Here is a 26,818-nt window from a genome sequence, read left to right as displayed (position 1 = left end):
ACCGGGCTGACGCCTGCTCTGCCACCTGCGGCCTCGGGTCACTGCCTCGGCGTAGGAGACGGACTGAGTACCCAATGCTAAGTGTTCCAAGGCGGCGAGGAGAGACGCTCCTAATAAGTGCGAGGCGCATCACAGGCGCCCACTTCCTTCCCTCGCTCTCCTTCTACGGTTATTTCTTTCAGTTGAGATCTCCTTTGCCTTCAATAACCTCGAGACAGACCATCTTTTGGTAAAAATAACAAAACTAAGCCTAAAGTCGAAGAAAGTTCCTTAAACTTGTCCACCAGCAGCGTAGGGCAGCGGTGAGATGGGCGGCGCACGTGAGAGGATAAGCGTGAGGAGACGCGCGTGGGGCTCTGCGCGGCGTCCGCTTACTTGGGGCTGTACACGTGGAGGCGCACGTGGGAGGATGCGCGCCGAGCTGCGCGCAGGGTCTGCGCACGTGGGGCTGCACGCGTGGGCGGCGCACCGGCCGCGCGGGGCAGCCTGGGCCTGACGCCGCCCCCCTTCCAGGATTCGCGGTCGCCTTGACTACCCGGTGGCCCGCAACGGCGGCGGGGACTAGTCGTTGAGGCTGCGAGCCGAGCCAGACACCTGCGGACGTCGCCCGACTCGGCCGGGCCCGCGCCGGAGAGAGTAGCAGCTCCATCCGAACAGGGACTATGAGAAAATGGTCGGGCAAACGAGGAACAAGCTCAAAGAAGCGGCCTCAGAGCCGTCGTACTCTCTCCGCTCCACGCAGTCTAAGCAGCGGCGGCGCCGGGCCACCGGAGCCGGAGAGCCGGAGTTGGACGAGGAGCCGAAGGGGAAGGTGAAAAAGACGGAGCTGCCTTTGCCCGCACGCGGGGGGAACCTGCCAGGGGGCGCCCGGAAGTACTCGCCGCGAAGGACCCGAAACCTGAACGCGCAGAATTGCCTGCAAATGGAAGTGGTCGGAAGGACCGTTCTTCTCGGCCGCTTTCAATTCCTCAGATGTTTCATGGAGCAGCTCCGCGATAAGGTGCATCTATTGCGGAGATATCAGTTCACGGGCAGTATGACCCTCGGCATAGGTGAGCAGAGTCGACCGGGGAAAGCCCTCGGCAGGAGCCCCGACGGCTCGAGGCCCAGCACTCCCGCGCGGTAGGCTCGCATCCGAGGGACCCGCGGGCCCTCTGAGCCTCGGGTTGGAAGTGGTTTTGGTGAATCTTGCAGATCAGTTTAACAAGCAAGTCTAGCAGCAATAATGGCGAGGTCCAATCTCTGGAAAATCGCTGACAAGAATTTCCAGTCCCCTTCTTTTAAAGTTCTTTTAAAACATTTTCAAGGGTTTTCAGGAACAGTGATCACTTCATGTGTCACCAACAAAATGTCATCTTAAGGCAGCCATTTATCACAAGTTGTGAAAATGATAGGGTAGCTTTTGGCGGGGAGAGGTCAGACATTGTATTTTTCTGCACCTTGAATAAAGCAAAATAAACTGTTGGTTATTTTAATGAGTTGAGAATCTTTAATAGCGGAAATAGAGTCACATTAGGCAATATATTTACCCATGTTTTCTATGTATTTTCATCTTGCTGAGGAGCTTTGATGCTTAAATTTTCTTCTTATTTAAGCATTTGAAATATGTTTATTTGTATTCCTCATTTTCTGTAGCTTAAGACGTAACTTAAATATTGCTGTTTCATTAAAATCAGTTTTGAGCCTAGTCTTTCGTCAGACTGGCTGCTGATGTGTATTGAAACATGGATAAATGTCTCCTAATGTAAGTACTGTGATTTCTATCATAAGTTGACTGCTGATGTTAATTAAAGTAGAATGAATGTCCACATTTGGGGTGTGTTGAAAATACTTGAGAAATAATAGATGGGGGTTCATATTTAGATTTTCTCAGATGTCTAATTATGGAAACAGATACATTCCACATCCAGAATCAACATGGTCTTGAATACAGAGGTGTTTTGCCCAAACACAAGCCCTCGTGCACCCATGACTGGCACATTGAAGGCACTCAATCAATGTTGGGTGAAATGATGAGTGAGTATATTAAGTGCTACGAGAGTTCAAAACAGTGAACATACTGGAGAATGGGAAGTGGGAAATGAGATCAGATAAGACTTTTAGGAAAAGGTGGGATTTGAATTGTGACCAAAAGGCTAACATATGGATGCCTGAAGCACAGAACAAGTTTAGAGGCCTATAGAACAGCATAGGGCTTCCCTGGTGTCACAGTGGTTGAGAGTCTGCTTGCCGATGCAGGGGACACGGGTTCGTGCCCCAGTCTGGGAAGATCCCACATGCCGTGGAGCAGCTGTGCCCGTGAGCCATGGCGCGGCTGTGCCCGTGAGCCATGGCCGCTGAGCCTGTGCGTCCGGAACCTGTGCTCCTCAACGGCAGAGGCCACAACAGTGAGAGGCCCGCGTACCGAAAAAAAAAAAAAAAATGAACAGCATAATCAGTCATGGAAGTAAGAAAATATGAAAGCAGAGTAAGGGTACAAAAAGAAGAGAAAGTAGGAAGTTCAAAAGGTTGGTTGGGACCAGCCATGGAGAGGCTAATTCAAGCCTAGGTTTAAGGCATTTGGACTTCATTCTGTAGGGAGGCACCGATTCTTTTCTTTAGGAAGATAATTTTTTAATGAGGTGAAATGCACATAACATAAAATTAACCATCTTTAAAATGAACAATCTTGTGACATTTAGTACATTCACGATGTTGGCATTGAATGATTTTTAAATAGAGTAAAATGATCAGAAGTGTGCTTCTGAGAGAATAATTTGACAGCATTGTGTAAAATGGACTGGATATGGACTGAGAAAAGAAGCAGAAAAAATAATTGAATGCTGGAATCCAGGCAATAGTGGTCTTAATGAGGGTAGCAACAGTAGGAATGGAGAAGAGAGGACAGAGGTGAAAGTTGATGGCAACAAATTGAGAGGAACTGGGTAGGTAGTGAGGTAGAAAAGGAAAAGAATGTGAGGAGAGGGAGAGAGAACATTTGTTCAGGCATGAGGAGTGTAGATTTGGGAATTATCCATGTGGAAGTGAGTTGAAATGTTAAGATTGAGTGAGATTTCCAAGAGAGGAAAGAGAGCAAAGTAAAGCTATTTGAGAAAACCCGTTATACTTAGTTTTAAGAGGTGAGAGAAGGAAAACCAGATAGATAAGCATGTAAAAACAAAATGGTCAGAAAGAGTTGATATGATGGAAGATAACAGAGGAAGAAATCTAAGAATCTGGTCAAATGCTACAGAGAGATTGAAAAGCAGAAGTGAAAGAGGCCATTGATGTTGATCACTAACTGATCATTGGTCGTTTAAAAGAGTTATAGGAACTTAGAAGAAAGAAGTTGGCTAAGAATCTTGTTAGATAATGGCAGGGGGGTGGAGGAGAGAATATTTCATAGTTGGAAGGCCTACTAGATCAAGAGAAGTGTTTTAAGGCCTAGGAAAATTAAAGGCTGAAGGGAAGAACCAAAGGGAGAGGGTGGGATTAACGTTCCAAGAGAGGGAATACTTGATAGTGCAGTCTTGGAGTAATTGGGAAGGATGAAATTAAAGGCACAAATTTGAGATGCTAACTGTTGAAAAGAAGAGATGCTTCCTCTTCTTAGATGGTAGAGAATAGAGAAGCAAAGATTACTATGTAGAGAAATGTTGAAGTGGATATAAGAGACTTTGGGAGTGCTCGCATTAAATGATCTTTGTTTCAGTAAAGTATAAGGTTGGGTCACTATCAGAGGTGAGATTGACAGAGACAGGATACTGGGGCCCAGGATACAGGGGCCCAGGAGACAGGCTTTTTATCACAACTTTGAAAGGAACTGTGATAAGCACTTCTTTAGTTTTACAATATTGGCGTCATTACACCTTACCATTTTATCAGGTGTGGAATGTGGAGTAAGGGGAGGGAGAGGCACACGAATATTTTGAGGGTTTTTGGAAAGCTAGATGGACTTAGTAGGATATTTGATCTTTTCCTTAAATGTCATTTTTAAGAGTAATTGTCTGGAGAATAAGAAAGAGGATACAAGTATAGTTGAATAAGGCATTCTCTGGGCATCTTAAGAGTTAATGAAACCTTATCAGAGGGGCATCTGTTTTGAGTTGCGAGGGGAGGTATAGGTTTAATTTTAAAGTGGTTCAGAGTATATTATGTATGTATTAGATAGAAAGTTAACATATGTAGCAAGTATATAATTTTTCTATAAAGACTCAGGTGGTAAATATTTTAAGCTTCACAGGCCACATACGGTCTCTGTTAACTATTCTTCTTCCTTATTTTTATAACCCTTAAAAAATTTAACAAATATTTTTAGCTTGCAGACAATACAAAAACAGACCATGGGCCATAGTTTGCTGATCGTGGCATAAGAATAGTAAATCTGAGAAATACTGAAGAGTGGTAGGAATGAGCTCAGGATGGTAAGACTATGGAAAAAGAGCTGGAGAAGCATGATTGGGAACTTTCAACAGTGCAATGTTTGTTTTAAAAATTATTAAATAGTTGTTTTAAAGGTATATTATAATGAAGCAGCTTTTAATGACTTTTTTCTTTTCTTCTTTTTCCAGCTGTCTTTGTGGCAATTTTGCACTGGTAAGATTAGTTTCAGTTTGAAATCAATGAAAACATTTGAATTAAAAATTGCCATTGCTGTTTGCATATAATAAAACAATAACTGCTTGTTACATGTATAGAACGTCTGTATGTGCACCAGTTTACATATATATATATATATATATATATATAAAACCTTTTTTAAAACCTCATGTGAAGCAACTTTTATAAATGGATGCATTAGGGGAATAGTAACTTATGAATTAAAGTATTTTTGCTTTATCAAAGGATTCACCACTATATTTCTTACATATCTAGCTTTTGTAGTATACTTTTCATATTTATTTCATGTAGAAACCTTCCTCATTTTATAGTAATTGAGTGTTGTTAGTGACATAAACTTAGAGATAAAGTTTCAGTGACACCTGTCATTGGAAATCAGGTAGAAATGAAGATAAACACTCTGTGATGGTAATACAGAATTAAATGAACCTTTCAGTATGCATACACCTGCACATAATTTTACACAAATGATATGTTTGTAAAAACTCTATGTAAAATAATATTTTTCCTCTGACGTATCTTCATTTCTACCTGAGCTCAAGGATTTCTACTATTGGGAAGAATGGGATCTGCCCCACATCCTGTTGGGACAGTGCTCTTCTGATCATTATTCTGCAGGGAGATTTTGATGTTAGAACTAAGGCTGTAATGGTAAGAAACATTTCCTACAGCTGTTGGTACCGTGGCATGTGTCCTATGTGTAAACGAAGGTGAGTGAAAGACAGGGTTGCTATATGGAATTTTGATTTATTTTTTACTTCATTGGAAAGCATCTACTATGTAAATTAAGGATAGCATAATTGCTGACAATAATTTATTTGTCACATATGCACCTGTTTTCAGTACCTACAGCTGTTTTTTTAAGTTGCATTAATAAAATATCTCAAAGTACAGTCCTGTGTTTTTTGGCACTTTGTGTAGTATTATACTTATTTAAAAATTGCTTTAACCTAAAATAATTTTATTTAAAATTATATTCCAAAGCTTTTCAACATTTAGAGGCATTTCCCAAACCTGGTACATTGGAAACACTTGTGAAACCTAACAAACAGACAAAAACATGCTTCTGTTCTGATTTAGAGGCCTGGAGTAGGAGGAAGGGTGATTAGATCTGCAGGAGTTTTAGATACATAATTAAGATTAGGAACCAGGGAGTTAAGGAATTTCAGCTGTGTGCTAATGCTAGCTTATGAATGCCTAAAAATATACAAATTAGCAAGTTACAAAATTTTCTCAATATTTATTATAAAAATTTATTCTTTATCTTTTTATGGCTTTCATACTTTGTTTATAATAGTTATTTTAGTGCTGTTTTTGAAACATGTTATTTTTCTTCTAGGATACATTTAATAACACTTTTTGAAAATGATCGTCATTTTTCTCACCTCTCATCCTTGGAACGGGAGATGACTTTTCGCACTGAAATGGTTAGGTTCCTTCTTCTAATGAATTCATTTGTAGTTTAAGAATAGTGAGACTATAAGGTGGAAACTTATTAGGAACTGAAATGAATTTTTGGTGAATTGCACTGTTTCTCAAGCTATAGCCTATAGGTTTATTTTGTTTTATTTTTGCTGTTTTTAAAAAAAATTTTTATTGGAATATAGTTGATTTACAATGTTGTGTTAGTTTCAGGTGTACAGCAAACTGATTCAGTTATATGTATACATATATTCATTCTTTTTGAGATTCTTTACCCATGTAGATTATTACAGAATATGAGTAGAGTTCTCTGTGCTATACAGTAGGTCCTTGTTGGTTACCTATTTTATATATAGTAATGTGTGTATGTTAATCCCAGGTTCCTAGTTTATCTCTCCCCACCCCACTTTTCCCCTTAGGTAACCATAGGTTTGTTTTTGAAATCTGGCCTGTAGGTTTATTATTTAAATAAAAAAGTGTTTTAGTCCTCACACCATAAACAAAAATAAACTCAAAATGGATTAAAGACCTAAATGTAAGACCTGAAACCATAAAACTCCTAGAAGAGAACATAGGCAGAACACTCTTAGACATAAATTGTAGCAATATTTTTTTTGGCTCTGTCTCCTAAGGCAAAAGAAATAAAAGTAAAAACAAACAAATAGAGTCTAGTTAAACCTAAAAGCTTTTGCAAAGCAAAGGAAACCATCCACAAAACTTAAAGACAGCCTACTGAATGGGAGAAAATATTTTCAAATGCTATGACTGATAAGGGGTTAATATCCAAAATACATAAACAACTCATACAACTCAATATAAAAGAAAAAGTTAAAAAAATTGACAGAAGACCTGAATAGACGTTTTCCAAAGAATACATACAAATGGCTAACAGGCACATGAAAAGATGCTCAACATCACTAATTATTAGAGAAGTGCAAATCAGAACCACAATGAGATATCACCTCACACTTGTCAGTCTGGCTGCCATCAAAAAGTGTACAGATAACAAATGTTGCTGAAGATGTGGAGAAAAGGGAACCCTTGTACACTGTTGGTGGGAATGTAAATCAGTGCAGCCATTATGGAGATTCCTCAAAAAACTAAAAATCGGGCTTCCCTGGTGGCGCAGTGGTTGAGAGCCCACCTGCCAATGCAGGGGACACGGGTTTGTGCCCTGGTCCGGGAAGATCCCACATGCCGCGGAGCAGCTGGGCCCGTGAGCCATGGCCGCTGAGCCTGCACGTCTGGAGCCTGTGCTCCACAACGGGAGAGGCCACAACAGTGAGAGGCCCGCGTACCGCAAAAAAAAAAAAAAAACAACAACAAAACACCTAAAAATAGAACTACCATATGATCCGGGAATTCCACTCCTGGGCACATATCCAAAAAAACCCAAAAATACTGATTTGAAAAGATACATGCACCCCAATGTTCATGGCAGCATTATTTACAATAGCCACGATATGGAAGCAATCCAAGTGTCCATCAAGAGTTGAATAGATAAAAGAAGATGTAATATATACATATATATGCAGTGGGATATTAACCATAAAAAAGAATGAAATTCTGCCATTTGCAACAACATGGGTAGTCCTAGAGAGTATTATGCTTAGTGAAATAAGTCAGAGAAAGACAGATACTCTGTTTTATCACTTATGTATGGAATCTAAAAAATAAAACATATAACAAAAAAAGTGTTTCAGGATTCTTTTTCTTTTACCTCATTCTCCTCCTCTCCTAAGGCAGACTCCTTTTTAAGATAATAAAGATCAATTATAATAGCTGAGAAAGAAGGAAAGCAAAGACAAGGTTTAAGAAGTGATACAGGGGGCTTCCCTGGTGGCGCAGTGGTTGAGAGTCTGCCTACCGATACAGGGGACACGGGTTCGTGCCCCAGTCCGGGAAGATCCCACATGCTGCAGAGCGGCTGGGCCCGTGAGCCATGGGCGCTGAGCCTGCGCGTCCGGAGCCTGTGCTCCTCAACGGGAGAGGCCACAACAGTGAGAGGCCCGTGTACCGCAAAAAAATAAATAAAAAAAAAGTGATACAGGGCTACCAAAATGATCAGAAATTGTTTTCTCTTAGGGTGGAGTTGGGAGACCCCGTGTTTTATCTGGCTCTTTAAATTTTTTTTTAGCTCTCTTGATTTCAAGATAATTTCTTTTAAGAGACAACTTTTGATATAATGCTTTCTGTTTTTTAGACATCTAATCTATAAAATGGAGATAATCTTATCTACCATATGTATTTCACATAATTGTTATGTGGGTTAAATGGGAAAAAGAATGCCAGAATTGCAGAAATTTACAATTAAGAGAGACCAGGGCTGTCTTCCAGATCAGCTAGTTAGGGGCCAAGAGAAGAATTGAAACTGGCCCTCCTGACTGTTTAGCTACTACTTTTGTTTTTTGGTTTTAATTGTGGCTAAATTAAAATAAGAAATTTTAATTAAAAAAATTAGCAAAATTTACCATTTCAATTATTTTGAAGTATACAGTTCTGTGGCATTAAATACACTTATATAGTTGTGCAACCATCACCACCATCCATCTCCAGAGCTTTATTATCCCAAACAGACTGTACCTGCTAAACACTTAACTCCCCACTCACACTCACTCCTCACCTAGCTGCTTGGTGACCTCTATTCTACTTCCTGTCTCTATAAAACTGCCTACTCTAGGTATCTCAGCCATTGCTTTTTAAGTCTCACCGTATAGCCACTTAAAGCTTTGAAGAATTGGGTGTGTTAGCATTTGTATGGCATTTGAATTTTTATTATAGGTATTATTTCCAAAGACAGGATATAAAATATTAAAGAGCATAGCTGTGGCAGAGTCTGGGCTTTGATGACAGATCACTAGATTCAGATAGCAGTTCTGTGCTTTCTTGCGTAATGGCTAGTAAGTTAACTTTGATTCTCAGTCTCATCTGTTAACTGGGAATAATGCCAGCCTTACACGGTTTTACTGAAAATGAAGGAAGATGAAAATGAATGAAGCACATAGCACAGTACCTGGCCCAAAAATAATAACTGTTATTAATAAAAATTTATATGTTTTCTATTTAAGTATAGACGTGCATATTAAATATCTTTTCATTGTAGTATTGCCTTGTTTTTCTCATAAGAAAAGGGAAAGATCCTTATATGAACTTATTTTACTAATCAAAATTATGAGTAAATGCTTTTTCAGACATCAGCTAAAACATCTTTAATTTTTTTATACTTTTTAAAAAAATTATTTATTTTTATTTTTGGCTGTGTTGGGTCTTCATTGCTGCGTGTGGGTTTTCTCTAGTTGCAGAGATCTTCATTGCAGTGCGTGGGCTTCTCATTGCGGTGGCTTCTCTTGTTGTGGAGCATGAGCTCTAGGCACCCAGGCTTCAGTAGTTGTGGCTCATTGGCTCTAGAGCGCAGGCTCAGTAGTTGTGGCGCACGGGCTTAGTTGCTCCGTGGCATGTGGGATCTTCCCGGACCAGGGTTCAAACCCGTGTCCCCTGCATTGGCAGGCAGATTCTTAACCACTGCGCCACCAGGGAAGCCCCCCAGATCTTTAATTTTAATAGTCACTAGTGTTGCTTAGTCTATCAAAAATAAAGTACCTATAGTTGTATGAAGCAGGAATGAGTGTGGGGTTGAAAATTGCTTTTAATGTTTTTTGAGGGAGCGTGTATTACAAACTATGTGGCCCTTTATTTTTTAGGAAGGAAGGCAGGAAATTGATGAGGAAGTAATATGAAACAACATGCTTTTGTTAATCTTTGGAATTTAAACAGCACTTTTAGTAACCTAATAAAATCATTATTCCACATGCTGGAATAATGCACTAAAGTAATCCTTTTTTTAGGACACAGCATTTGTGTCATGAACAATAGTCGGTTCACATTTAGTTAGCTTTCACTTTGTGCAGAGCCAATAGATGGAACTAGGAAGTAAGATGAAAGCACAAAGTTGCATCTAATGCTCTTGTAGTCACTGTTATTTCTTAAGAGTTGGAGAAAAAGAAGTAATTTTCTCTATGCAAAGTTCTACACGTACAAGGACATGAAGTCATCTCTGTTTGTGCCAGAATCATCAGATCTCAACTTCTAGGCATCTCATAATGTGGGGGTAAAATCAGGCTTGGTAAAATTAAAAATATATTGTTTACATATTTTAAGGTGTGGTTAGAAAAGCTCCTTAAAATGTTTAACCATCCCTTTAACTCTTTTTCAAACCTACAGAAAATATGAAAGAATATTATAGTGGTAACCTGAAAATGTATGCCTTTTTTGCATCCAAGAATGCACTAGCGAGGAGAAATTAGGTAGTCTTATTATCTATCCTTTTCTTTTTTTCAGAGTAAATTTGTTCTAAAAAGAGTTATAAAAATAAATATTTTCAAATTTTACTTACATTAACAATTTGTACTTTTTTAAAGGGACTTTATTATTCCTACTTCAAAACCATTATCGAAGCACCTTCATTTTTGGAAGGACTATGGATGATTATGAATGACAAGCTTACTGAATATCCCCTTGCAATTAATACAGTGAAACGCTTCCATCTTTATCCAGAGGTAAGCAATATTTGGGAACAAATATTTGTAGAGGGATTCTTCTTTATCAGATAAAAATAGTAAGCACAATGATGTTATAGGAAGGAGGGGATTTTAAAGTTTATTGATTGTATGTGTCCTTATAGTTGAGCAGTGTATCAAAAGTTCCTGTCCTAAATTTAAAAGCCCCAGAAATTATGCTCACAACTTAAAGAATAGAACCTTAGTATGGAATTAATGACTAGTGTAATAGGCCAAATGGGAAGGAGCCAAGAAGGATTCTCGAGGGAGATGGTCTGTTGGCTTTATTTTTTTTAAAACCTCAATCTATTATTTTCTAATTCTAGCAAAAATATATCCTGTTAAATTCCTCTTCTTTTCCCCAAGCAAGTCTTGGTGAAAAGCAGTACATGGCTACTGCAGTATTTACAAAGACCATATATTACAAAACATCAGCAGAGAAAACGCTGTGGGAAGATATTATTGAAGCATTCTTTAATCAGTATTCATCAAATTACCTACTCCTTGATTTATAAAATGAAATAAATGAATGATTTGATAAAAGTAACATCAGGGCAAAAGCAAAATAGATACAAATATAAGTACAATAGCTTCTTTTTAAAAAGTTTTTATTGGAGTATAGTTGCTTTACAATGTTGTATTAGTTTCTACTGTACAGCAAAGTGAGTCAGCTATACGTATACATGTATCCCTTCTTTTTCGGATTTCCTTCCCATTTAGGTCACCACATAGCACTGCATAGAGTTCCCTATGCTATACAGTAGGTTCTCATTAGTTATCTATTTTATACATAGTATCGATAGTATATATATCAGTCCCAACCTCCCAATTCATCCCACCCACCCTTTTCCCCCTTGGTCTCCATACATTTGTCCTCTACATCTGTGTCTCTTTTTCTGCTTTGTAAATAAGATTGTCTATACCAATATTTTCAGATTCCACATATATGCGTTAATATACAATATTCGTTTTTCTCTCTCTGACTTGCTTCACTCTGTATGACAGTCTCTAGATCCATCCATGTCTCTACAAATGACCCAATTCGTTCCTTTTTATGGCTGAGTAATATTCCATTGTACACATGTACCACATCTTCTTTATCCATTCATCTGTCGATGGATACCTAGGTTGCTTCCACGTCCTGACTATTGTAAATAGTGCTGCAGTGAGCATTGTGGTGCATGACTCTTTTTGAATTACGGTTTTCTCAGGGTATATGCCCAGTAGTGAGATTGCTGGGTCATATGGTAGTTCTATTTTTAGTTTCTTAAGGAGCCTCCATACTGTTCTCCACAGTGGCTGTATCAATTTACATTCCCACCAACAGTGCAAGAGGGTTCCCTTTTCTCCACACCTTCTCCAGCATTTATTGTTTGTAGATTTTTTGATGATGCCCATTCTGACTGGTGTGAGGTGATATCTCATTGTAGTTTTGATTTGCATTTTCTAATAATTAGTGATGTTGAGCATTTTTTCATGTGTTTGTTGGCCATCTGTATGTCTTCTTTGGAGAAATGTCTGTTTAGGCCTCCAGCCCATTTTTTTGATTGGGTTGTTAGTTTTTTAATATTGAGCTGCATGAACTGTTTGTATATTTTGGAGATTAATCCTTTGGCCGTTGCATCTGTTGGCTTTAGAGACCGTGTAGATGGGTATACTGATCACATGAAGGGACAATGACAGTGACGAGTAGAATAGTGACCTTGGGGATACATTAATAAGGCAAGATTTATTTAGTTATATAGCTAGAAATCTATGAATACTTCCCAATACTAAAAAAAGTATGAACTTTATGATAGTCTTCAAATTCTAGAAATTGGAAAAAAGAAGAAAAAAAATAGTAGATTCAGTTTGTGAACTCTGAAGATAAATGCTGACTTGACAGCATGGTAAGAACTACTTTTGAGTTATCTCAGAATCCAGCAGATAAGTTAAAAAGTCTAGCTTTTTATTTCTTTCTTCATATTTTATAGCTTTTAAAAATTATTATTTTGATTTTAAATGTTTAAAATTGCAGAAGCTAGAGAATAATGTGCAAATATGTGTGGTCAACCACCTACAATAAATAAGTGCTATTCTTTTATCATTTTTGCTTCTGATATTTTAAAATAAAGCATTATAAATACAGTTAAAGTCATCTTTGTTCTGCTTCCCAGTTAAGTTTGTTCCTTTCCCATTCTCACAAGCATCATTATCGTGAATTTGATGTGTATATCCATCCAGTTCTTTTTTCAAGGATTGTTTTATGTGTTTTTGTAATTTCACATAAGTGTTCTCATACTGAACATATCACTCTACAACTTTTTCCTCAGTATTTTATTTTGGAATTTTTGAAAATATATGTACATATTTATTTTTCTTTAATTTCAACCATTTTATGAATTCCAAAATTATTTGTATATTTCCCTATTATGGATATTAAATTATTTCCAGTTTTTAAATTACAGATGTAAACCATATAATCCAGCAGTTGTACTCCAGGACATTTATCCCAGAGAAATTAAAATTTATATTCACACAAAAACCTATACACATTTATTGTAGCTTTATACATTGTAGCACAAAACTGCAAACAACACAGATGTCCTTTGACATGTGAATGGTTAAAGAAACTGTGGTACACTCATACCAGGAATACAATTCAGCAATAAAAAAGGAACAAACCATAAGAAACTGCCAAACTGTTTTCCAGAGTGGTTATGCAATTTTACATTTCTACCAGGAATGTATAAGTGATTCACTTTCTCCACAGGGTCTCCAGCATTTGGTGTTGTCACTACTTTTTATTTTAATGATTCTGATTTATCAGAATGTAGTGATTTATCATTGTGGTTTTAATGTGCATTTCCCTAATGACTAATGTTGTTGAACGCTCCTTTTTTGTGTTTATTAGCTAGCTATATACCCTCTTCAGTGAAATGTGTCTTCATGTCTTTTGCTAATTTTCTAATTGGTTTTTTTTTTTTAATGTTGAATCTTAGGATGTTCTTTATATATTCTAGGTACTACTTCTTTGCCAGGTATGTGGTTTGCAAATATTTTCTCCCGGTCTATACCTTGTTTTTTCATCCTCTTAAGTAGAGTCTTTTGCATAAGACAATTTTTAAATTTTAATGGAGTCCAGTTTAGCAATTTTTCTTCTTGTGGATTGTGCTTTTGGTGTCAAGTCTAAGAATTCTTTGCCTAGCCCTAGATGCTAAATATTTTCTACGTTTTTTTCTAAAAGCAATTCGAATTCTATCTGTGATCCATTTCATTTTGAATTAATTTCTTTATGTGACGTGAGACGTGAGACTTGGGTAAAGGTTATGTTGTTGTTGTTTTTTACCTATGGATGTCCAGTAGTTTCCATACCACTTGTTGAAAGGGCTATCTTTTCTTCATTGAATTGCTTTTGCACCTATGTGACAATAAATTAGGCATATTTCTATGGGTTTATTTCTGGGTTCCCTTCTCTCTTCCATTGATTTATGTGTCTATCCCTCTGCCAGTACCATATAGTCTTGATTTAATGTACCTATACAGTAAGTCTTGGATTAGGTAAACTGATTTCTCTCACTTCATTCTTTTTCAAAATTGGTTTAGCTAGTTCATGTGCCTTTTAATGTGTATTTAACAATAATGTTTTCTATATCTAATTCTATTGATACTTTAATAAGAATTACATTAAACATGTAAATAAATTTGAGGAGAACTGACCTCTTTGCTATTGAGTCTTCTAATTCATGAACATGGTGTGTCGCTTGTTTATTTAGGTATTCTTTGGTTTCTTTCAAAAGCATTGTGTAGTTTTCAGCATACGAGTCTTGTATGTGTTTTGATAAATATACGCCTAAGTATTTCATGTTTTTTTAAATGATGATAAAGGGGATTATATTTTTAATATTGATGCCCACATGTTCATTGTTACATGGAAATACAGTTGATTTTTTTTGGTATATTTATCTTTTACCCTGCAATCTTGCTGAATTCAATTATTAGTTCTAGGAGTATTTTTTTTTTACACATATGTTGGGATTTTTCTACATATTGAGGCATTTAATATGCAAATAGAGTATTATTTTTTCTTTTAATCTGTATGTCTGTTATTTCTCTTATTTACCTATTGCACTGGCTAGAACTTTCAGTACTATGTTTATTAAGACTGGTGAATGTGGACATCTAGACCTCATTCTTTTTTTTTTTTTTTTTTGGTACACGGGCCTCTCACTGTAGTGGCCTCTCCCATTGTGGAGCACAGGCTCCGGACGCACAGGCTCAGCAGCCATGGCTCACGGGCCCAGCCACTCCGCGGCATGTGGGATCTTCCTGGACCGGGGCATGAACCCGTGTCCCCTGCATCGGCAGGCGGACTCTCAACCACTGCGCCACCAGGGAAGCCCCAGGCCTCATTCTTGATCTTAGGGAAAAAGCATTCAGTCTCAAACCATTAAGTATAAAGTTAGCTGTAAGTTTTTTTGCACATGACCTTTATAAGATTGAGGTAGTTCCTCTCTTATTCCTAGTTTTTTCTGTAAGTTCTTATCAGAATGGGTATTGAATTTTTTCTAATGCTTTTTCTGCACCAATTGATATGATCATGGAATTTATCTTCTTTGTTCCATTAATATGATGGAGTACATTCATTTTTTCATACTGAAATAGTCTTGCATCCCTGGAATAAACCCCATCTGATCATGGCATATAATTATTTTAGTATATTGCTGAAATCTATTTACTAATATTTTGTTAGGGTTTGTTACGTCTGTCTTTATAAGGGGTATTAGTATGTGGTTTAATTTTTTGGTACTTTCTTCGTTGGTTTTGGTATCAAGTATCAAAATATCTTTAACTCCAAACCTGAGAAAATAAAGCAAAGGGAAAGTCCAGGGAACCTATTACCATGTCATTCCTTGGGCCCTGACATTCCTATCTAGTTTGCCTCTTTTCTCTACCTTTAAGGGTCTTCTTGTGTTTGATTTATATTATTCACAGGAGTTCTAGTTGTACTTGTAGGAATAGGAAATTTACATTATTTAAATGTTGACTTTTTTTTCATTTTCATTTAGTTTAAGTGATTTTCTAATTTCCCATATGATTTCTCCTTTGATCCATTGGATACTTAAATATTGTTATTTAATTTCAGAGTACTTAAGGGTTTCCCAAATTTCTTTCTTTTTTTCTTTTAATTTCTATAAGTACTTTTCAATGTAATTTGTAGTAGTAACAATTGTATAGTATAGACCTACCTAAGATCTAAGATGAAAGAAGCAGTTTTCTGCAGCAGCTTTCTCTATATCCCGGCTTACTTTTCAAAGGCAGTCTGACCATATTTCCTCTAATGATTATCTGTCTAATTCTAGTGTAAATGGAAAAATCAAAAAGAAAAAAAAAACTATTTGTTGAATCTTCAACTTTAGTTAACATTCACTTACTCTGTGTATATAAGATAAGGACTTAGCTTATTAGACTAGGCCCATTTTTTCCAGTGTTTGTTAAGTATTATTTTTAGTTTTTGATTACTTTTGGAACTTTTTGTCGTTACATCTCTGTTTCTTCTTCCACTAGTTTCAAACAGTATGGTCTCTAAAACATTAGCTAATTTTTTTCTTTTTACTTATTAAAAATATTTATTGAATAATTTGCAGTTTTCAGCTTCTTTGATGCTTTGAAAAAGTAATCATGGTAATGTAGTTCATTTGTTTTCAAAACTTGAAAGCATGTAAATGACAGGCAACAAGGACTCGTCCAGTCTTATTTTCATATTGCATAGATACAATATGCAGATTTACATTTGCTTGCGACCTTATATAGTACTTAAGTGTTGAAGTAAATGTCCATACTTTGTGTTCACAAGATTAATTTCTCATCTAAAGATGAAATTAATTTCTCACCTAAAAGTGTAAGTTTGAAACAATGTATTTTGTAAAGACAAAAGCATTTAATGCTTACTATATGCCAGTACTTATATATATAAGCTCTAATCTCCAATCACTCTTGTAAGATGGTTATTATTGATATTAACCTCATTTAACAGATGAGGTGACTGAGGTTCAGAGGTTGAAGGATTACTTCACAGTGTAGAAACCACACCTTGTAGAGTCAGAATTTTTTGTTCTATTTTGACTTCAAAGTCATGCTTTTCTACTATATTAAACAACATCTCAGAAAGGAGTATAATTCTAGAATTTGCACATACATTTAATGTGGAAATTTTTTGTACATGTATGAAAAATACACAAGAATAGAAGTTATAAGTTTAAACAGAATGTCATCTTATAAAATTAAGTGATAAAATCGTAAATAATATTATATATGAAAAGATGTTTATGACATTGTTTAGTGATGTATATTACATTAACATCTTATAATACATAATATTACATAATGAATAACTCTAGCTACATGTTTCTTATGCCTAGGGAGAGACTGGAAGGATGGTCACCAAAATAGTAAAAGTAGTTAGTTCTAGGTTATTTTTAGTTTCCCTTTGAACTCCTCTTTACTTTTTTTTAACTTTTTTCCCCAATGATTTTGCATTATTTTTCCCAAATCTATAAAATTATTTATTAAAAAATCTCCCAGGCATGAGCATTTTGTCTGTAATTTTTTTGTTGCTATTTTCCCTTGTCTTTAAACTTTTTTTTTTTTTTAATATTTATTTATTTATTTTTGGCTGTGTTGGGTCTTCGTTTCCGTGCGAGGGCTTTCTCTAGTTGCGGCGAGCGGGGGCCACTCTTCATCGCGGTGCGCGGGCCTCTCACTGTCGCGGCCTCTCCTGTTGCGGAGCACAGGCTCCAGACGCCGCAGGCTCAGTAGTTGTGGCTCACGGACCTAGTTGCTCCGTGGCATGTGGGATCTTCCCAGACCAGGGCTCAAACCTGTGTCCCCTGCATTGGCAGGCAGATTCTCAACCACTGCGCCACCAGGGAAGCCCTAAACTTTTTAAAGTAGATATCAGGTTGGGAAGTACTGGTTAATTAAATCTGCTTGGTCAGAGTTTTAATGGGCACAGGAGCTGTTATTCCATGTGCAGTTGGTTTTATAGACTATGAGTTGGTTTTTAGACTATGAAGAAAATAAGTTCAAGGACCTAAGGGAAGTGTTACAAAATACTTCTGTAAATCTTTGTATTTTGCTATTAATTATCATAATTATGTACTTCATGCTTTATTTTACAGCTACTATTAATTATGTTAGAGTTGATTACAAGAGTATATTACAGAGATGTTGATCACAACATAAATTTTGTAGATGTGCATTACTCAGTAATACATAACTTTAGTTGATAGTGTGTGTGTATAAAATTTTAAATGATTGTTTCCCACATGAAATGATTTAAATAAATTCATCAAAGTTTATAATGTTAAAGGCAACCATCATAAAATGGTATTTTGGAAAAATTATTATTAAGAAGATATTGAATTTTTCTTCATTATCTTTTTGATTTTATCTTTTGTAGGTGATTATAGCCTTCTGGTATCGCACATTTATGGGAATAATGAATTTATTTGGGCTGGAAACAAAGACCTGCTGGAATGTGACCAGAGTAGAACCTCTAAATGAAGTTCAAAGCTGTGAAGGCATGTTTCTTCCTAAAATGCTGTTGTATTGTCATTAATGTTTACATAAACGTAATGTTATGACTCCTTTAAGAATTACTATAAACTACTGTGATTTTTTTCTTTAAAAACAGTCTAGAACTGATTCACCTAAAAGTGTATTTACCCTTTAATTTTCTGAGAAGACAATGTACTTGCTAATAAGAGTGTTAATTTGGAATTTAATTTGAGTATTAATATGCTCCAGTGTAAGGCCACACTGATTATAAGTCATTCCTCCATTTCAGAAGGTACAAAAAAAGCTCTGGGGTGGCTTGAATATATAAATTTGGGGGATGTAGATTAAATAGTCACAGTTCTACCTGTAATAGTTAACATAAATAGTTAATGTAAAAATTTAGTTATGCATAAATATTTAAAAATCAGATATGTAATAGATTACTTTAGAAATTCTGCTGTTTTTGTGCTCTCACAGTCCATGAATAGTTCTAATCAAACTCTTCGTATACATCTTCTACATCAGTATCTTTGTCAAAGAACTGCTTTTCGAATCATCTAACAGTTTTCCAGGATCTGTGATTGTCACTTCCATTTAAGATGTTTGCAGTTTAGCACTGTTACAATCTTAGCATGATGCTGTTCCTTGAAACTCTTATTTGAAATCACATGTATCTACTTGCATAACACATAGTTGTTTTTTCTTTATTTCTTCATATTCTCTAGAACATTATGTTTTATAAATATATTTTTGTTGACTTGTGTATAGTAACATTCAGTTCTCAGAATATATCCTAAATTTGTATTGCCATGTTTCCCTTACATTTTTACTGATTCCCTCAGATGGTCTTTATAACCATGGTCTAAAGCAGCATTGGTAGAAGATATTTGAGGGCAATTAGACTGTTTTTTTTTTTTTTTTGTACAAACTAAAGGAATTGAGCGACTGCCTGAACCAGCTTATAAGGTATAAACTTTTCTGAGGGATGAGAAAAAATCACCTTATATATGTACATATATGGTATTTATTAAGTTGCCACTAAGTTATAGGTTAGTGTTGGCACTTGGGACCCCAAGATAAACTGGGTAAACATGGGGCCTTACCCTCATAGAGTTTGCAACATAAGAGGGATGTTAGCGGTTACAACTGTGGTGGATGTTACAAATAGGAAAATAAGATTGCTGAGGTTAGGAGAAGTGTTTCAAGAATAGGAACCATAATTTTCCAAAGTCCTGAGGCAAGGGAGAACTGAAAGAAAGCTAGATTTCCTAGAGGAGAGAGATAGAGAAGAAAACATGGTGTGAAATGATGCTTAGAATGTAAGCAAGGGTCCGATAATGAAGGACCATTTACTAGTTAAGGATTTTATGTGTATTCATTGAAGACTTTTGACAGATTTTTATTTTCAAAACACAATTTTGGCAGTTACATGGAAAAGACACTAGTAAAGGACAAAAGTGAATTCAGTGAGGCCAGGTAGGAAACTATTTTGCTCTCAGCAAGTGATTGCAGGAAAGGTAACTGGAAAATGAATGGATTTGAGAGATAGCTGGAAGGAGAAACGACAAGATTTGGTAATTGTTTGATGGGGAAGGGGAAGGAGAATGAATTTATGTAACACTGTTGGGTTTCTGGCTTAATTGAGTCCCTCCATTCAAAGTGGTAAGAAACATTTTTAAAAGTAGCAGGTTTGAATTGCTATTAATTCGAGGTACCTGAGAAACCCCAAAGTGTAGATGTCAAGAGGCTACCTGCATATACATACCTATAGAAATAAGAAGAAAGTTCTCATCTGAAGGTACACTTGGAGTCATCTGTATATAGATGATAATTGGAACCATGGAACTGGAAGAATTTCTTTAAGGAGAATATACAGACTGAGAAAAGAAGAAGGTATATGACAGAGCCTAAGGTGGTCCAACATTGAAGGGGGGTGGTGTAAAAGGATGAGAAGTTACTAGGACAGACTGAAAAGGAATGATCAGAGAAGAAGAAGAAATCAGAAGGGCCAGCCTTTAGATCCTGGCTCCACCAGTTACAGCTAAATAACTTTTGACAAGTTACTTAAGTTTTCTGTGTTGTTTTCTCAACCATTAAAAAACGTATTTTCATACCAAGTAATTTCAAAGATTTGTTCTGAGTATTATGTGAGATGATGATTGCAAAGTACCTAGTAGATTATGTGTGTGTGTTAATATATATATATATATATATGTATTGTCTTATACACAGGATATATTAAGTATTAAGGTCCTGGCTATACATGATAATGGATTAATTTATCCCATACAGACTAAAGCTGCTCCTTGAAGTCAGGGGCCGTATTTTACTCATCCTAGAGCCTAGCAGAAGATAAAATTAATGCAATGGATTTTCGCTTGTAATTTATCAAATGGCTCTACAGACAGTTCTAGATACGGAACAATAGCAGCATCACCTAAATAAAATGAAGCACCAACTAATCATTACACTATAACAACACTTCAATAGGGAAAAGTATAAATGTAACTAATAATGCCTCATGGATGGGGAAAGTGCTAATGTAACTATTAAATAGAGCAGCAGTCTGAGCAGCAAAGCTTTCAGCAAATTCACTAGCTCTTGATTACAAAGCATTGAGATAATTATGCCCAATTACTGTATAGTAATTTATTCATTAAATACTGAATAATCCGTGTCTTTTTAAAGGATTGGGAGACCCTGCTTGCTTTTATGTTGGTGTGATTTTTATTTTAAATGGAATAATGATGGGATTGTTCTTCATATATGGTGCATACTTGAGGTAAGACTACTGTATTAAAAGATCTTTCAGTGGGATAATAAGGACTTTCTGACATTTGTTGATTAAATTAAAAGGATAGGGCTTCCCTGGTGGCGCAGTGGTTGAGAGTCCGCCTGCCAGTGCAGGGGACACGGGTTCGTGCCCCGGTCCGGGAGGATCCCACATGGCGTGGAGTGGCTGGGCCCGTGAGCCATGGCCGCTGAGCCTGTGTGTCCAGAGCCTGTGCTCCGCAACGGGAGAGGACACAACAGTGAGAGGCCCGCGTACAAAAATAAATAAATAATTAAAAGGATAAATAACAAGATTAATTGACTAATAGTAGGAAACCTTTAGATTTTATTTTTTTCAGAAGCTGAGCCAAATATGCAGCCAAAAGCTAGAGCTGTCACTAAAACAATATCTTAAAGGCCTGTCTTTTATCCTTATGGGGGTATTTTTTAAGCTTATTAAGATTCCTGAACAAAGATTTTAATGAAAATACCTCTAGATCATGTGTAAAATAATTATAACATTAGAGGGGATCTTTGGTTGGCATTAGTAGCAAAGTATTAATATTTCTAATTTTCATCTCTGTCCATGTGAAATTAAGAAAGCAGTAAAAGAAAATGTATATCACTTGTAGCATACACTTACATTTGATAGCCTATCTTTCTTGATAACAGCACCACAATTTTGTTTGGGGTAGCAGGGTGCCCAATTTCAGGTGATAGGTTGAAGTTAACTATGACCATTGTGTATTCTGCTTCCCACTCTCCATTGCATGTTGGGAGAGCCATATGAGCTAGCTTTTCTGGTGAAAAAGAAAGTGAAATCAGACTTGGTTACACCAGGAAAGCATTTGCCTTTCTAACAAAAGGTTAGATTCAGCTGCCGCTTTTCTGTTATTTTCCTGCTTTTACCTGGATGTGATACCTGGAGCTATTGCAGTCATTTTGTGATCATGAGGAAAAGGCCATAAACATAGCACATATGTCTGCCTTTTTTTTTTTTTTGCGGTATGTGGGCCTCTCACAAACCCTGCAGTTCTTCTATTCCTGTGCTTTCTGAAGATTCTATAGTCTTTTGAGAATCTTTCACTTACATATTAGCCATAAACCATACTTGTTTTATTGTTTTTGTTTTTGTTTTTTGTGGTACGCGACCTCTCACTGTTGTGGCTTCTCCTGTTGCGGAGCACAGGCTCTGGACGCGCAGGCTCAACAGCCATGGCTCACGGGCCCAGCTGCTCCGCGGCATGTGGGATCCTCCCGGACCGGGGCACGAACCCCTGTCTCCTGCATTGGCAGGTGAACCCTCAACCACTGCGCCACCAGGGAAGCCCTCATATGTCTGCCTTAACATCCTTCTGCTGCTGAACCAATGCCAACAGACACTTATCTTTTATTTTCTTGTTGAATGATATAATAAGCATCCATATTATTTAAAACACTTCTGTCAGATTTTGTTTTTGACAACAGAATACATTTTTAACTGAATCATCAGATTTCTTTACAATGTTATTCTTGAACTGTGCAACATTAAAAGTGAAAAATCTAGATTTAATCTTTCAACAATTACTGAGTTTTCATAAGGTTTATGTTTCTATAGAGATTAATACATATATACCCCTTGGTTTTGGAAGTTTTCAGCATAAAAATCCTAGCACAGAATCAGTGAAAAATTGTGATCTTGATAAAATTGTTGGCCTTGATAAGCTGATTTTAAAATTATTCAGAAATGCACAGGGCCTAAAATAGTTGAGACAATCCTGAAGGAAATGTGAGAACTTGCTTCATTAATTATTTCTATATTATAAAACTAATGTAAATAAGACAATGTGATATTGGCATAGAGATAGACAAGTAGATCACTGGAATAAAGTAGAACCCAGAAGCAGAAATGTACATTGATATACACCTGGTATATGACAAAGTGGATATTACAGATCAGTGAGCAAGGATAGGCTTCTCAATAAATGGTGCTGAAATAATGGGGAGATCATATGGAACAGAGCAGAGTCAGAACTTATAAAAAACAAATACTAGTTGGATTAAAAACTCAAATGTGATAGACAAAATTATAAAATGTTTAAAATGTTATATAGAAGATTATCATCAGTAACTTGGGGGTAAGAAAGGATTTCTTAAACAAGGTACAAAAGTCCAGCCATGAAGAAAAAAACTGATAAATTTGATGAAAAGAATTTAAGTTCCTCAAGATATAATAGAATGAAAAGATAAGCCACAAGCTGGGAAAAGATACTGCAAAGCATGTATGCAATGTGGTATCCAGACTTACATTCATTAATTAGACAAATATTTATTGAATGCCTACTGTGACTGGGAGCACTATTCTAGGTGCTAGGAAAACAAAACAAACAATCCCTGTCCTCATGGAATTTATATTCTAGGGGATAGACAAAGACTAAGAAGATAGACCACCCAACTGAAAATTGGACAAAATATTTATGAATAGACATTTCCCAGAAGAATTCCAGATTGCCAATAAACATGTAAAATTGACCACCATCATTAATTATGGCGAAAAGACTAATTTAAACCACAATGAGATACCATTTCACACCTACTAGATTTACAAAGGCAACTTTTAACCCTGGTGGGTGGATATATAAATTAGTACAGCTATTTTGGAAAAATGGTGTGCATTATCTAGTAATTTGAAAATACAGGTACCTTATAACTCAGCAATTCCAATTTAAAGTAAATATGCCTAAGAAACTCTTTTATGTACACCAGAAAATATATACAAGAACATAGCAGCATTGTTTGTACTAGCTCCAAACTAGAAACAACTTAAGTGTCCTTCAGCAGAGAAGTGTACACATTGTAGGTTTATTAATACAGTGAAATACTGTACAACAATGATAATGAACTATAGCTACAAACATCAATGTGGAAAAGTCTTACAAATGTTGAATGAATCAACATGCACAAAATGCACAGCATGCACAAAATTTAAAAATACTGCATACTTATATTTGTATAAAGTTTAAACACAGATTAAATGATAGTATGATATGTATATAGAAGCAGTTATATTGGTAATCACAAAACTCAGGATAGTGGCTGTCTTAAGAGGTGGCAAGTGAGGTCTCAGGGTGTGATCAGTTTTCTGTTTCAATGATACATGGTAGTTACAAGAATATCCACTTTATAAGTGTTCTATAAGCTATCTAGAAATTTTTATGTACTTTTCTATATGTGTGTCAGATAGGAAAAATACATAAGCTCATCAGTATTTTGAGGGAAAGGATGACTTTTAGATTATGTTAACAGGCTTTAAATTGTTCTAGTTTAAAAAATAGTTTATTTATTATGCTTTTTTCAAATATGGAAAATGTTACACGAGACTAAGACATTTTAAAAGTTAGTACTTTTCATTGGGAGAGCTACCCAAAAGGTGAAAGTCTTCTCTAAATTGGTTACACAGTTCTAGAATATCAAATACATTACTGGGCTCCAGTCTTTAAGAAGGATATGTAGATATAACATATGTTGGCTATAAAAGTGTCACCAAAACTGTGAGGAGATTAGAAACTATGGCATATGAGAATATGAGAAACAAAAGAAATAGGGATTTGGGGAAATTTTTCTATTTCTTACCTTGGCCACCCTTCCGCACTGGCACTAACTTGGAAGGTAGATATTCCATTTCTATTCTTTTGGTTGTTAATGATAAAATGTTAACATGCATATCTAACTTGATCAAGTCTAAAATTAATTGATATCTTTCCTCTTCTTTTTGATCAGTACAAGGAATTTCAGAACACTTTACTTCAAAATAGCCCCTAGCATCTTGTAATTATTACCATAATTTAGTACTTCTAGTACCCCTCCACAGCAGTCATCACTGTTATTTTTTGTTGTCAAATCTTCCTTAGATTTATCCACATGTTCCTGGTTTCTATATGCAGCATTTGTTCTTGCTTCTCACACCTTCCTCCTTTCAATTTCTTCTTTTCTGATGTGCGTCCTTTGAACTTCCCTTAGTGAAAACTGTTAAAGGTAAATTACTTCCCATTGGCTTTCCTCTGCTTGTTTTGTTAAACTCATTCTTTCCTTTTTTCAATCATTCAACCAATATTTATTGTCTTCCGAGTCTGAAGCTGTGTATATAATGATGAACAATACTTTAAAGAAAAGGCAACTTTAAGAAGTGGTTTTTAATCTTTGATAATAATCAGCCATCCTTGATCTCAGTTTTGTATTCTACATTGTTGTTTCTTGGGACTCAACAAAAGAATATTTGCAGTAGTTTAGATGGTTCAGTTACCGCTAAATGAAACTGTTAGACTCTTCATCTCTCAGTCACTGAAATCCAATTTGGAATGACAAAAATTTGCCTCCACTCAGAATATTCAAAGAATACAGTATAAACTCTAAAGTGCTGGCCTGTTCGTTAAAAATTATTTTATGTTCACATATAATATTTTACATAGAAAATATTTTAAATATAAAATTAATGACATTCAGATTACTTTGTACGTACACTTTGTATGCTTTTACATTCAAGAATAAAACATCAACTACATGGGTACTTCTGAAATTTTTACTGTTATTTTATATGGTTTAGTACTATGACATTTTAAAAATCTAAGATAATTTTGTGAAAAACTCACTATGTTTTACATGAATTTTGATTGTATACATTTTTCTTTACAGTGGGACTCAACTTGGAGGTCTAATTACAGTATTATGCTACTTTTTCAACCATGGAGAGGTTTGTTTTCTAGAAAATAATTTGTACAAATAGAAGGGGTGGCATAGGAACAAGGAAACTTATTCATCAAAACAGTATTTAATTGTATATTACTTAGGATTTGACAGTATTTTAAAGAACCTTGTGTTGTAAGTTGATGTTTTAATCATGTTGATCCACATTTTTACATAATAATTAGAATTTATGGTGTGAGCTATCTTGCCTGGTTTTAGAATGTATATATGTTACGTATATTTTATAGAAAAAGGGAGTACTATATTAGTTGAGTTTAGGCACTTTATGTACATTATCTCACTCCCACCAAAATTTTTAGGGAGGTGGCTGTTATCCTCACAGTAGAAGATATGAAATTGAAATTTGGAGAGGATAAGTTACGTACTCAAGATTCCACATTCACACCATGATGAAGCTGGGTTTCCTCTTCTACATCTTTCTGGCTCTAAAACCTTACTTCTTTCTGTTACATCATGCTGCCTTTTTAATTACACAAAATGCTGAATTCAAAATACAAATTAACTTACTAACTCAGCCCAATAAGACATGGTCCACCTAAAAAGAGTTCATGGAAACTTACTTAGAATATGATAGATTCATTCAACAAAATATCAAGTACAAAACGTGTGCCAGAGTCTGTGTTAGATGCTGAGGATATGGCCAAGAAAAGTGGAAGAATCTGACTGCTAGTTTTTGGAAGCAAAATATGTAGTATGTTATGGCACAGATTATATAGGGTGGAAGTCTCTATCCATTACTATTGGGAAAGGTAGATACTTGGTTAATTTTAAAAAATCAGTTAGACAAGGGAATCATAAAAATTATACGTAAGTATCTTAAATATATTAACTTAAAGCAAACAAATACATTGTCAGTCACCAGTGTATTAGTATAAACACAAGACCTTTTCTTTGAGTATGCCAGATGACTGACACTATGAGTTGACCTTCTTATACATACCGTAACTCACCTTCCGAGGTTTACGGTTTTGGTTTCCTGGAAGAAGAGCAATAAATTTTAAGACTCTTGCAAAGTTGTAAGAGTTTAGATTCTTTCTAGAATTTCAGAATTCTTGATATAAAATTTTATAATATTCCCACCCATATGTTTTGGAAATAGTTTTAAAGTCTATATGAAAATTTAATTAATACTTTCATTGTATACATCATATCAGTGAATCCCAAATACTTCTAGTTGTTTTTAGAAA

General features: G+C 35.9%; 1 protein-coding gene across 1 annotated transcript in view; it reads left to right on the top strand.

Annotated features, from left to right (window-relative positions):
- The first annotated feature begins 670 nt into the window (after positions 1–670).
- Positions 671–26,818, top strand: part of DPY19L2 (dpy-19 like 2) — an 87,207-nt gene continuing 61,059 nt past the window's right edge. The window contains exons 1-7 of the mRNA XM_060019786.1: positions 671–1,052; positions 4,551–4,575; positions 5,939–6,026; positions 10,440–10,577; positions 18,019–18,139; positions 20,805–20,898; positions 25,560–25,617. Coding sequence (XP_059875769.1) covers positions 671–1,052; positions 4,551–4,575; positions 5,939–6,026; positions 10,440–10,577; positions 18,019–18,139; positions 20,805–20,898; positions 25,560–25,617 — 906 coding nt within the window. The remainder of the gene's footprint in view (positions 1,053–4,550; positions 4,576–5,938; positions 6,027–10,439; positions 10,578–18,018; positions 18,140–20,804; positions 20,899–25,559; positions 25,618–26,818) is intronic.

Source organism: Delphinus delphis, chromosome 9 (assembly GCF_949987515.2).
Source record: "Delphinus delphis chromosome 9, mDelDel1.2, whole genome shotgun sequence".
Classification (NCBI taxonomy): Eukaryota; Metazoa; Chordata; class Mammalia; order Artiodactyla; family Delphinidae; genus Delphinus; species Delphinus delphis.
The sequence above is the reverse complement of the archived record's forward strand: the minus strand, read 5'-3'. Positions and strand labels throughout refer to the sequence as shown.